The following is a 13,660-nucleotide window of genomic DNA, read 5'->3' as shown; positions in this document are numbered from 1 at the left end:
TGGGCGCGAGTCACGGCTTTGACCCTGAGAACCCACGGTTTCAGGCACCGGCGATATTAGCCGGCTCTAGGGCATCTGGCGTGCTTGGTTTGATACTGGTTGAGGCTGCTGTAGCTTGTTGAATTGGCTCCTGGGACTCCAGCCTGGCACCAGATATCTATCTGATGGGTAGTAGTGAGCAGGAGGACGCAAGGAATTTGCAACATGAGATCCTGGTATGCCTAAGGGACGAGGTTGCGTGGCGGCTCAGATACTCCGCCCAAGCGTCTGGGGAAAGATGAATTGAGCCCTGAGCTGCATCGTGCCTTGATCCCGGCCGCCCGCTTATGTGTCATCAGGGAGGACAGATTGAATTCGGCTTGGCTGCAGAGTCAGGGAAGTGGCATAATATGGAAATGCCGCATTTGCTAGGTCCTCTGTGCGGCTCGCCGTAGACAGCCCTTGCCGTCTGATGGAGCGAGAGATGTCAACCCGGCCAAGACAGTCGTGTAAGTTGACTAGAGTACAATGATGATGATGATCGAGACGCGGAGATCAATCGTGATTGACAGAACGGGCCAATTGATTCCGTACAGAGGCTGCAATCTGGTCCATCTATGGAGACGGCAGAGTCGTATAGGTTCGCTCAGTGCAAGGGACAAGCTACGCGGTCCGTGTTATGCAAGTATGTTTGGTTCGATCGAGGCCAAGACGGCGCCCTTGTCTCTCATTTGCATGTTCGCATGGCCTGGTGTGCGCGTAGGTTCGTTGCCCTACAGATTGGCAAGGCATACGATGTGACGGGTGAAGAAATAATGGCACTCCTTGGACGTGAACATATCGCGTCTAATGCAGCCGGTGGCCAGCAAGACCGCAGAGAACAGGAGAAGATGCTTGAATGACAGAGCTTTAGCTCGGACTATTTCATGTAGCTAGAGGACTGGCCGGAAGTAGCTCTAAAGTTTGGCGCCATCTCGTCTGCAGCTCCAAGCATGCCATGGACGGCCGGATTGCAGACCGACATATGCGGAACAATCCGGAACCCTGGCCGTGACAGTTGCCGACGGACGGGCGGGCTAGTGTTTCTGGTCGAAGCTGTATGACAATGAGCTCCCGGCCAGTCGACGTGGGAGATAAGCCGGAGACGCGGGGTGTACGAAGATAGAAGGTGAACCACCAAGGTTCGTTCGATGAGACCTTGATGGCCCAGGATGGTCAAGGACGCCTGAAGAGCTTGTGTGGGGTGCACCAGACGGGTTGCCGAATCTGCTAGCGGGTAGCCTTGATCGGACTCTGGCCTCAAATCTAGAGTCGATGCTCTCCTCAGCCTTACCGTACGTAGCGAGGAGGAGAAGGATGCTCCTAGCAGACAAGGCGGAGACAATTGGCTGGCGCCGAGCTGTTACACGCGACTCTGAGCTCGCAATTGGGTCGATAGGCAAATGACGAGCACAGCCTAGAGGCAACCGTCAATCAGCGATGGCCGAGTCGACTGCTTCTGGATTGTCGCTCGGCCTGGGGGTGCCGTTGATCAGCCTCGACGAAGCGAGACGTCAGCTTCAAATATGTACCAGTGTCAATACCAGCGTCAATACCAACGTCAATACCAACGTCACAAGGCTGGGCCCGTGTGTGCATGTGTGTATGCCAGGTGTGGTCCAGTGCCATGACACCGCAGTGCCAGCAAGAAGAAAAAAAGCAATATAAAGGCGTCAGAGAAGACCAGAAAGAGTCGACAGAGTGTGTTGAAAACTAGCAGCATTTTGCGTTTTCTGGCATGCTGTTGTAATGACATCAATTGTCAAGCAAGTCTCAGTCTCGGGCCAAACCATTTGTCGCATCTTCCTGCCCTGGACGCTGGACGCTGATCGGGTTCTCCAGTTCTGACGGTGAGAGCTTTGATCACCCAATTCCATGAGGCCACGCCACGCCCCCCCCCCCCCGGCGCAGATCCATCATCCCCAGGTTGGCAGGCCGTTTATGGGAATTCTGGACATCGATCACCCCCGGATTCATCAGAACCTAAGACATTCCCCAGTGTGACCCCCGCACTCCTTGGGGCAGAACAGGCTGAGAACCTTCAGCTCCAGGTTGATTGCAGCGCGTGTGAGCCCTGCACCCAGCAAGCGTAAGGTTTGCCCAGCAGGAGGGAAATACATGTAACATCCGGTAGAGTATAGTGCTAACGGGCTTCATGCCAAAGCATCTCTCGCCGCATCGCATCGCATAGCAAGATCAGCCAACCTGCTGGCACTGGCAGAGGCAGAGGCAGAGGCAGCGAGAGGGCATTTATGACGCCTTCTGCACCCAGCCCCACCAAGTCGTCCTGGAGTCACGCCAGGTCCGCATCAAATGACCTCTGTGTTGGCCCGGTCTGTCTGCCTGTCGTCGCTGGGACCCAGGGATTGAGAGGGTACATACAGGACACGACAGTACAGTCAAGTACGGGTACAGTACAGCACACGAGTGACACCCACGTATCAAGGTCACGACATCCTCGTCAGCGTCAGCATCGGCATCAGCATCAGCTTCAGCACAAACACCACACCACAGCAGGGCCCCATTGAATTAACATTCCGGACCCCATCCCCACGGACCGCGCGGGCGGGTGACACGGGGAAGCGCAGGAACGAAACCCAGGCCAGTCATTCATCGTCCCGTGACCGTCTCTGAGGCAAGACGGCGAAGGTAAATCAAGAGATTTGCCCGGCTCCCACTCTCAGCCCGCCAGTTGGCGTTGACGTTGGCCCCTCGGGTGCCTGTCCTGCCAGTCTGACCTGGAAAGCCCCATCCGCTAGATTTGAAGAGAATTCCTCAGCGGGCTCATCTTGGCCCATTTTCGCCTCCTCGCCTCGGAAAGTCCATGCCAAGGCCCCATATTCCAGGCGTACCGGGTATCCGTCTCTCTCGCTCTCTTATTTTCCTTGCCCCCCCCCCTTCTCCCTCCGGCCCTGTCTGTCTCCAGGGAGTTTCGACCAGTCTGCCTTACTGGCCAGCAAGCTTTGTCGCCTGTCACCTGTTGCTTGTCGCTTGTCGCTGGTCGCATGACAATCTGGTGCACCTAACCTAACTGCATTGCATCTGACCGGTCAAGCAAAGGCAACCAAAGGGACAAAAAGCCCGATACAGAAAAACGACGTGTTAATCACAAATCATTCATTAATGTGCGTACAGTTCCGTACCCTACAGGGCAAGTTCAAACGGCGGCCTCATCCTGATTAGGTCTAATTATTGCCCTGTGCCTGTGCCTGTCTTCCCCTGCCACTACCAGCAGCACAAAACCCCCCATACTGTTTAGACACAAGACGCTCGGACAGAGAGATCGGTGGGAGATAGCGAGGGCGAATCAAGTCCCCGGCTGCCCCCCTGCTTCGATGCTGCATCTCATCCTGCACTCCGCAATCCGCACGTTCGTTCTCCCATCTCTTGTGCCCTTGTATTTTTTGCTTTTTTGGCCCAAAGGCAATTCAAAACCCAGCACGTCCTTGACAACAAGCCCCATCATCATCGCTGCCATCATCATTCATCACCCTGTCTCGTCCAGCGCCCGGGTGCCCCAGCAGCCCAGGTTGGCCGCTGACCGCCCAGGTTGACCGCCCCAGGTGCTGCCCTGTAACTGTCTAGGTAGACTGCCAGACTACCAGATTACCTGATTTCTTGTACTTGTCCTTGTTGTCACCACCCAGCTGCCGGCCTGCAGAGGGCGCGGTGGCTGCAGTGCGTCAGTCACTTGCATGGGCGCGCAGACATGTCCCCTCACGCCTCCGGTCTGATAGCCTACCAGCTTTGGCGACGGCCAAATGGCTGACAACCTTGAAACCCTAAGGCTGCGTTCGGTTCGCTGGCTGCTCTGCCCCAAGATTGCAAGGTTGAATCTCAAATGATCCCCCTCCATTGCCCCATCCGACCGTTTCGTTCTCTCCTCCGAGCGTGTTTTGACGATGCTGCATACATGCTGCGTACATACTGTATATTCATACATTCATAACATAGCCCACTCGTCCACTCATCCATTCGTCCATTCGTCCATTACACCCGCCCACCCGCTTACTCCTCTTACCTAGGTACAGTACGTGCCCATGCCGGGTGTTTTTCGTGCATGAGGTGTGAGTGAAGCTTGACGCTGCACCAATCTTGGAAGCTCTAGAATCGCGAGCCACATGCACACACACCCCCTCGGCCTGATCCCGATATCCTACCGCCTCCCAGCCTGGCCAGCGTACTACTACTACACAGTACCGGCCTACCTACCGGCCTACCTGACCCAGGTATCTGCTTGCTTGCTTGAACTTGTCAAACCGCGTGCTGTGATAGACCCTGTACTCAAATCAGTCAGTCCGCCTTGTCCCGCCCTATCAAAAGAGACGGGCATCGTCGAGAACCAACCAAAACCGCCCTCCCTGCCAGGTCGTTCACACCGGTGACCCCCCTACCTCCCCCTACTCGTTACTCCCGGCTCCCTACCCCCCACCCTCTCTGCCTCTTCATCCCACGTCCTTCATTGCGCTACCAGTGTCAAGGCACGCAAGCAAGTGCACTTGGTCCCATGTCGTGTCGTGTCGCTTGGTGTCGTGGCAGCAAGGAGCCAGCGCTCGAGCGGTGCATGTCTCGGTAGGAGGCCGGCATGGCATGTCGAACAAATTGGGATTTCCCACCCCCCAGGTGGCCAGATGCAGATGCGAGTGCCAATGCGAGTGCCAGTGCCAGTGCCCACAGCACAGCACCCCAATGAGGGTCTGTCCCTCCCCCACGCATGCAAGCCAGCCATAGGCCACTTCCCAACCGGTGCTAGTGGCTCCAAGCCGAGCTACCCGCTTTGGTTAGCACTGCGCCTACTACTCTGCTCTGCACTCTCTGCACTCCCTGCCACAAGTACCCAGGCGTCCCAGATAGACCACTGCTGCTGCTGTTCTCCTGCTGCTGTATGCGGTTCCCTGTCCCGTCCCCATGTACCCTGGTACCCTCACACGCAGTTCTGCTGTGCAGCGCCAGCCAGAGAGCCCAGACCCAGACCTTCTGGGATCGGCAAGGACCCCAGACCTTTCACCTCCAACCCACGCAATCCTCCATCATTCTCTTTTCCACCATCCCACACTTTTAAGTCTTGGACCCGCCGCCTCCCCCCCCCCCATTGTCCCGGTTCTTATGTGCTTGCCGAAGTCTGTTTGGTGCTTTGCCCTCTAGGTCTCCTCCGACCACCGCCTCCGCCCTCCAGCAAGCCCCAGAATTCCTCCTTCGAGTCATCTGCGATATCTCTCTTCTCTCCACGCCCGCGCCCTCAGTCATGCAGCTTTTGTCCTGACCCTGAGACCCGCAGTTTCGAGACACCCACGCACCCGCACCACCCTCTTCCTTCAGATCGGCACGGCGCTGGCACCTGGGCGTTCTGGCCGGCCCTCCTGGCACTTTGGACGGACCTATCTATATCTCACCTCACCCACCTTTCCCTCAACGCACCCACGCTGCCAGTCATAAACCAAACAGCCACCCCGAGGGCCACCTCAAGGCCCACCTCCAGCCAGGCACCTTCACACAACTTCTCCACAACCTTGGTCATTGCTGGCCGTCCTGCCAATTCAGTCTGCCGCTGCACAGGATCGACTTCCAACACAACCAGGCAAATTCAGCTGCACTAAGGCGACACCAAGTTCGGCTGCAAGCTGGAACATCTATAACGTCACGGCGCGCCGCACAAGTGATAGCCCGCTCTTCCTGACCATTCTGGCGGCTTACAGATGACGGAATCCCTCTTATCTAAACTCGGGCAAATATTGACGGTGACGTTGGACGCCACGTCCAATTGATCGCCGGTGGTAGTCAAAATGGCGGTGGTAATAACTTCTGAAGAGAGCAGCTACTTCGCACCCTCCGCGCTGCGTCGATCTCATTCCCAGTCAAGATTCGGCTCAAGGCAATCGAGCGGTCTCCACGGTTCTTCTTCTGCCTCGAGGATACATGATCTCTACCCACAACCCGTCAAAATCTTCGGCGACTCGACACTCTCTACTGCTCCGTCCTCGCCGCAAACAATCCATGCGTCGACCGCCGACCATTCCTGCTCATCCACTCCCGCGAGCAACCTGTCGCTCTCGACAGACAGCGAGGGGTGCGACAATGGGCTGTTACACGATTTAGGCGACGACAGCGATATCGTGTTTCCAGCCTACAATGCATATTTAGGTCCACCAACACCCGAGGAACTGGAGCCTCCTCCCAGCCCGCGGACCGCCAATTCTCCAGGGAACGACGCATCCCTCACAACCTCAAATCCCGAGACTCCTGAATCTTATTGTGAGACTGGAGGTGCTGTAGACGACACAGCTGTCGGGGCACAGCCCACTCGTCATGTTGACTACCTGTCTCATGACTGGAAGGAGGAAGACATTTGGTCGTCCTGGAAGCACATCATTTCCAACAGGGATGGCTTCGGTGGCAACTCTGCACGGCTGGAAAATGCATCTTGGAGAACCTGGATCAAGGCAAAGAACAATCTTAAGACCGTCTCTCCTGAGACACTCAACTGGTTCGTCATACATTGATCCGACCGTAAATACTACCCTGCTGACTTCTGGTGCAGGTTGAAGGACTGTGATGTTACTTGGCTGTACGGCCCTTTACTGACTGGGAAGACGAGTGATCTATCGGGCTCGCGAAACGACGAAGCAACGGTTGGAATATCGAAGTCGAATTCTTTTATACAATCGCAGTCAAAGAAGAAACCGATCTTGAAGAAACGAAGCATGTCGGAGATTATGCTACAGAAGTCCTTGTCATCATCGTCCCTGATCAAACAGGCCGCAGCAGCTGTTCAGGCCCAGCAAAAGGAAATGCCTCGCGGCATTAGAGTGTCACCAAGGCCCAGATTCGAACGGGCTGCTACTGACTATGTGACGTTTCCCTTCTCTTCACGGCGGCTGAGTCGGGATCAATTAAGTACTGGGCCATCAACGTCGACCTCCGGGATCATCTCGCCCAACAGTGAGCGCAAGCACATACATTTCAACGAGAAAGTTGAACAATGCATTGCTGTGGACATCAAGGGCGATGACGAGGAGGAGGATGATGTTGACTCGGATCGGTACAACTACAATAGCGATTCTGACGATGGCATCATGATGAAGAAGACGACGACCAGGAAACGGAGGCCAATTTTGAGGAGGAAAGCGAGCAGCCACAGCAAGACTGAGAAGAAGAGCATCAACATGCTGCCACCAACCACCCTGAAATACCGCGAGGACACACCTGAACCGCCAGAGACAGCTATGAAGCACTCTTACAGGAGCCCAGTCATGTCGCCATCATCGTCGCAAGAAACTCTCCGGCCGTCGAAGCCATCCTCTAAGATGTTTTTCGTTGATGACGAAGACGAGGACGAGGACGAGGGGGATGACTGTGCAGAGTTCAGCGACGGCTTGAGATCGCCGCCTCCTGGCGGGCTCTCTTCCTCTGGATTCCGCCGCACAACTTCTTCGAGCAGCTTGAATGCGGCACCCTCCGGTATGAGACGGACGGAATCAGGTATGTTCATGCCCTATGAAGAAGGTGAAACGGCATCGGAAGGCATCGTTGGCTTCGTCCTTGATACGGTGAATACGGCCCGAGACATCGCCCAGTATGTACCTTCCGCGCCCAGAACCCTCGAGTCTTTCTTACGAGTCGACGAGACTCGAAAGACACTCAGTTGCCCAGATTTGCTAACCAGAGAATTGCACAGTGTTGTCTGGAATGTAGGATGGAGGAGATGATGTTGACTTGCTTGTTCAGAAAAAGAAGGCTTCGCAGAGATAAACCTCCGATTCCCTCGCTAAGATTGAGAGCCCCTCAGGGCTGTCTCTTCGTCTTGTTGCGGCCTTCCAGCACGTCTCTTCTGCCTATCATCAAACCAGTCCAGCCTCTGTAGCTAGCGAGCGATTGTACGATAGCGTCGTTGGTGCATTTGAGCATAGGGCATTGGTTGGGCATTGCCATTTTGTTTCCCACATCCACTACGACATCAGCCGGTATCACAAGGCCAACGGCATATTCGACCAAATTTAGCATTCGAGTCAAGCGAGATCTGATCTCCACATAACGATTCGACATCAGCATCGCGGACGGCGTTAACGAACATGACACCGGCAAATTTCTATTTTTCATCGCAACCTAGTGAGCAGCTATCGCTGCTCACTGGGCAAAGGCCACTTTTTCGGCTGTTCATTGGCCACTTGGGCAGGTCGAGCGCATGACCCATTTTGACTTCATTTTTGCGGCGTTGCGGACGGTCCCGGCTCATCGCAAATTTCTCTCGGCTGGTGCATGAGGGTCTGTCTTTTTTTTCTTCTGCCTTCTTCTCTTTACTGTTACGCCTTGCCGTTTTCGGCATGACGTGCATGGATCGAATTTTCAAGCGGATGCGTACAAAAGAAATAATAGGGAAGGGGAAAAGTCATTTGGGGTTTTACAGTGGCGTTAATCAGAGAGGGATATATCAAATAGGCCAATGGATGGACATCGAATCCGGGTTAACGGTCATGGGTCGAAGGGGTCAAAGGGGGTCTCAAATCCAAGGGGAACAGCCTCTTGATAGATAGGAACAATCAATACGAGCGACCACCCGCTAGCGTGGGACGCCGGCACTGACAACAGAGAGAACTACGACCCGAGATGCTGCGCACGTGTATCTCGTGTCCGGACGTGACACTACCTATAGAGGCGCTATTGTTCCGTAGGGGGAAAGGGGTAGCGAGCCGCGAGGTCATCTTGTGAGTAGTAGTGGTTGGACTTGTGTAAAAGCAGAGGCAGGCTGGAAAGAGGGGTGATCCAGCAGCCTTGACTGCAGAAACTTAGGCGCCCGTGCCGACTTACAAGCAAAATAGGCCCGAGTTTTCGAAAAAGGCCATTTTCGAGCGTGCGGGATTTTGTCCCTTTCCCTTTGTTGATCCCGCCGCACTGTTGCTGCCGCAGGTTCGCGAAGCGAAGCGAAGGGGCGTGCCGCTGCCGAGCCGGCGGGCCTTGGGGGGCGCGGCAGGATGCGATCCGATCGGGTTTCGAAAGGTGGGAACGAGGATGGACGGGGAGGAAATATGCCTCTGATGTGGTCTTGATGGTAGGAGCCTAAGGTGGGATCCTTTTTTTTTCCTTCTTTACTTCTGGATGCCTTGATCATTTGTTTGGTTGGTCCTCTCATCCGGGCTGTTCTAGGAGATGCATGAGAGATCCTGGAGCTGTACTGTTATAGACTTCTTCATCGAGCCTCGCTCGGCCGACTGTGTGGACCAGGCTATCCGTTGCCAGACTACGAAGCTACGCTTAATGGATCTGTAGGCCTGGCTGCGCATAAGCTTCTGTACTTTGCCCATAAGATTTATCGGCCTTCCTTGATGTGTTGGCAAGATATGTCATAACATGACCCGCACATTTACCGCGTCTCGGGACATGTCGAGACTACTAGTGAAGTGTTTATTCTTATTTCCTATTGTACATGTCGTACGTATTGTATCGTCACGGATGGGGGTATATATCCTACATTAATTGTACACCAATTCGCCTATGCGTGGTCTGTTATGTACCGTTTAAGTGGTTCGAGGCCATAAAAGATGCATCGACCTTCCGCACCAAGGGCATATTGTCACCTATTTCTCACTCGATATCCGCTGTGGCGTTCAGCCCTGCGTCGAGGACGGTGTAACCTCGCTGCGCTCCTGCGTGCTGATTCTGCGCACCGCCTGGACGAATACCTGGCCCAAGTGCACGTTGATGTCCTTCAGCTTGACCTCGAACACTTCGTCCCTCTTGATGTCAGCAACCTTCACCCCTATATTCCCCAACCCATCCTGGACCATGTACGCGTCCAGCCCGAACCAGTCCAGCCAGCCGCTGAAGCTCATGTTGTGTCCGAGCCCGGAATGCTTCACGGTAAACCGGAAGGTTTCCGGCAGTCTCGAGTCGTTCTTGGAGGGGTACTTCCACGCCCGGAAGAGGGCCTGGTGCATGTACGCATGGCTCCCCTCCACGTTTCCCAGGCGCCTGATGATGCGCTGCCGGAGCAGCAGCCAGGGGAACACGTCCCTTTCGAGCTCCTTCTCGCTGAACGGCAGCTTGTCCACCGCCACCTTGCCCGTCTCCATCTCCTGCAGGAGCGCGTGCTCGATCTGCCAGTGCGCCAGGAGGTCCGAATATCGCCGCAACGGGGATGTTACCTTGGCGTAGGCATCCAGCCCCATGATGAAGGATGAGCCAGGCTGCGTGGACATCTCGTCCGGGCCGACGAGGTCGCGAAACTGCCTGAACTGCTCTGGACTGGGCTGTTGTCCGCTAAGCAGGAGTGGATAGTAGACTTTGTCCGTGTAGGCCTTGAGAAGCTCCGAATTCTTCTCGGCCTTGGATTGCTTGATGTAGGGGATGTGTATTTTGCGATCTGCACACCACCGCGCGGCGATCTCGCCCGCTAGCACCATAGTATTGGTCACCAAAGGGGCCTCGCCTCCAAGTCCCCAAGAAATGCTGATGGATGGATCGCCATTGCAGGTCATGAGTCCTGGAGGTACCTCATGGATCAATGTCCCGTCGAATGAGGCCTTGGCGTCGGCGCGAAGTGGAAAAACTGGTACGGAACCCTTGGCCAGACGCCTTTTTCCAATGGCGCCTGCGAGCCGATGAAGCGTCTTGAGTGAATCTAAGTCATCTTCTCGAAGCTCAGAGGCAGTGACCATCTTCCTATTCTCAGGTTTCTCGGGAGGCGAACCGCCCACCTTAAAGCTTTTCGTGGTAGACCATGACGGCGGCCGTCTGGAATCTTTAAAGCCAACGGCCTGGTTTACCTGGTCGGGAGTCATGTAAATGAAGTCATTCAGCTTGCCAGGGGTAATAGTATACTCCAGGAGCTCCCCGTCATTGTTCACCCTGCCGCTGAAGGTAAGACAAGGTTTGTTAGGACCAAGAGAGAACAGCTCCTGAACCTCATTTCGCACGCCCCAGATGTTGGACTGGTGTCCTGAAAGGTACAAATTCAGCGGCAACAATTGAGCGCGTTCTCCGAGGGGAGATTCGCGCCGAATCCGGGAAGCAGGGTCTGCTACGTGAATGTGGATCCAATGTTCCTCTGGTTTGTCGGTCTTCTCGATTGACACGGCATCGTCGATATCGACTGTGCTTTTGGAGTCAATAGCAAAAATCCGGTGATCAGTCCACTCCTTGCGCTTGCCCACAAAAGGGTCCGCAGTCAAATAAGTTGAGACGCCATCTCGCCCCAGCTGCATCCGCTCGAAGCCTCTTTCCCGAGATACTGGTACTCCTGGAACGCGTTGGGTATAGCGTGCGTGGATCTCCCATGGACTCACATATCCAACCTCTTGCAAAAACGTCCATCCGGTGCTGGTAGATAGGTATTCGCTGTCTTTATACTTCCCAAGAGCTCTGAGAATTGTGGAGCCTATCCAATGAAAGCTCGAGGTCAAAGAGAATTGATCATAGCCAACCCACAAATTCATGAAGTGCAAGATGCTCAAGTCGACGTCGGTCCATTTTGTGCTAGGGGCCGGCCGAGGCTTCTTCTCAGGACCAAGAGCCCCATGGGGTGTCCATTCACGGTGCCGCCGGCTCTGGTCAATAGCCTCCCTGGCCTTCAGAATGAAGCGACCTAGCTGACTTTGATTCAATTGTGATGGTTTCAGAGCCGACAGGGACGTTCCGAATTTTCCGGGAAGGTCAGTGAAAAGCCTGATCAGCGTCTGCATGTTGTTTATCAGAGTGACATCTTCAGGCGGTGTGACTTCGTACACCGTATTGCTGGTGGGACCCAAGGCACCAACCAGACGGAATCCAACGTCGTTGCTCGAGATAGTGCGGTAGACAGCAAACAATTTATGCCAGGGAATACGCCTTTCCCCCCGCCCACTTTTTCCGTGGAGGATCAAACGAGTTGCGATCTCATGCAAAGTGAGATACCTGTCCGAACCACTGGCCAAAATCTCATGGGCGCTTTCGAAGCGCGTGGCGAATCTTTGCAGAACATCTTCCGTCTCCTGTTGAAACTTGTGCATCTTGCGCAGCAGGGGACCACCAGATTTGCGGTCCGGACCCATCTTGAGGTCTTTCATTGCCTTGATCGTCTCCCAGGGCAGAGCATCATTTGGCAGCTTATCGATGACGGGCTGGAGGATTTCCTGGCTAACGAAGTTCCTGACCACGAAGCGCGTACTGATGTTCGGGATCGGAATCCACCTTCCAGTGGCTGTGTAGAAGTGATAGACCCCGTGAATATTTCCAAGACAGATGGCCAAGAGCGTCATGTTGCCACCATCTTCCCGAAGTTCGATCAAGTCGCCCGCTCTGAACTCAGAGGGCGGCGGCAGAAGCTCGAGAAAAGCGTCTGTGTCGGAGGGCGGCTGGTCCACGTCTAGGAGCTCCTCCTTATCCAGTCCCAGCTCATCGAGATGGCGAGCTCTGGTAAGCAAATTCAGGGGTCTCCCTGGGCCGCCGTCGTCGACGTGAACCCCCATAGGTGCTGGCACATCGTTCTCCGTCTCCCATTTTTGCAGCCGCCGGCGAATATTTGGCACGAAGCCATCTTTTGAGCTTGTATTGGGCGTTTCTTGTACGGTCGCGAAGGCCTTGATATCACGTACACGTCAGACACGGAGCTGAACAGCATAAATCTATGCAAGGACCCTCCCAGATTGATGTGGAATGCCTACCCTGGGGCTCGCTATAGACGCGACATGACTTCGTAAACGATTGCCGCGGAGGCTTCTCTTGGCCAGTCCTGCTGCTCTGTTGGGGGAAGGCCCAGGATTAAAACCTCTTGATAGGCATCTCCAGCAGACATATGACCCCGCGGCAGGTATTCGCATGGTGGAAAGGGGCACTCAAAGAGTGGGTGTATATAGTACTGCGAAGTCGTCGCGCAGGCCGGCCAGTTGAAAAGTTTATGGGGCATTCCGCTTATCGCTATCCGATAAGAAGGACAGCTATGACGTGCATTGCATTCCGCTCACGCCCCTAGCTTCCCCGCGAGGAAATCTACCTGGGTACATCAAGACCACCAGTGCATCGGGACGTAGATGCATTCATGTATAGATATAGTCTATGTGTGCAAATAAACACACTATGCATACCCTCGCATATATCGGCTTATTAAAAGTGCTGAGCGAAAAGAAGTCCTTTCTCGCGCGACCACTTTCTTACTACATAGCTTGTTTGCTCAAGAGTTGCATGCAGATGCGCATAGGAAACAGCAGGCGACAAAGCCATGTGGTGCACGAATCCCGCTGCCCGTTGAGAGCTGAGTGATATGACCATAAAAAGGGCCATGTCTCACATTGCTTTGCCCGTGGCCTTCATAACCTGTACTACCCCTTCATCTCTCGCCCGTTTGCGCTGGGGGCAGCATTTCCCCTCCTACCATGCCTCGTGGCGGTTCGGGTGCACAAGACGTGCTGTGGATAGATTCGAAATGTCTCAGTTGCAATCGTCGGCCCGATCAGAACACAATCTCCCCCAAAGAGTCCTCAATAAGGAATGCGTCGGGAACGGGTCAGCAGTAGGACACTGGATTATTTTAACATGTTGGTTTCAGTCGCTCGTCTTCCGTCTTTCGTACCTGAGTAAATCGACGTCAGCTTTTCCCTCTAGGGAGCCATCCCTTCATTTCATGGGGGCCTCTTTCCGTCCTTCCCTCGATACTCTGGTCGTCCCTCGTCCT

At 54.6% G+C, this 13,660-nt stretch overlaps 2 protein-coding genes across 2 annotated transcripts; one reads left to right on the top strand and one right to left on the bottom strand.

Annotated features, from left to right (window-relative positions):
• Positions 1-5,801: 5,801 nt before the first annotated feature.
• Positions 5,802-7,724, top strand: J7T55_008727 (uncharacterized protein; the record flags this gene model as incomplete). Its single annotated transcript, XM_053139075.1, has 3 exons — positions 5,802-6,502; positions 6,557-7,591; positions 7,694-7,724. The coding sequence occupies 3 exons, from the start codon at positions 5,802-5,804 to the stop codon at positions 7,722-7,724; spliced, it is 1,767 nt and encodes a 588-aa protein (XP_052998002.1).
• Positions 7,725-9,620: 1,896 nt separating this feature from the next.
• Positions 9,621-12,458, bottom strand: J7T55_008726 (mitochondrial protein cyt-4; the record flags this gene model as incomplete). Its single annotated transcript, XM_053139074.1, has 1 exon — positions 9,621-12,458. The coding sequence occupies one exon, from the start codon at positions 12,456-12,458 to the stop codon at positions 9,621-9,623; it is 2,838 nt and encodes a 945-aa protein (XP_052998001.1).
• Between the last annotated feature and the right edge of the window lie 1,202 nt (positions 12,459-13,660).

Source organism: Diaporthe amygdali (genome assembly GCF_026229845.1).
Source record: "Diaporthe amygdali strain CAA958 chromosome Unknown NODE_4_length_2575358_cov_65_588622, whole genome shotgun sequence".
Classification (NCBI taxonomy): Eukaryota; Fungi; Ascomycota; class Sordariomycetes; order Diaporthales; family Diaporthaceae; genus Diaporthe; species Diaporthe amygdali.
Note: the sequence above shows the minus strand (reverse complement) of the source record. Positions and strands in the feature narration are given on the sequence as shown.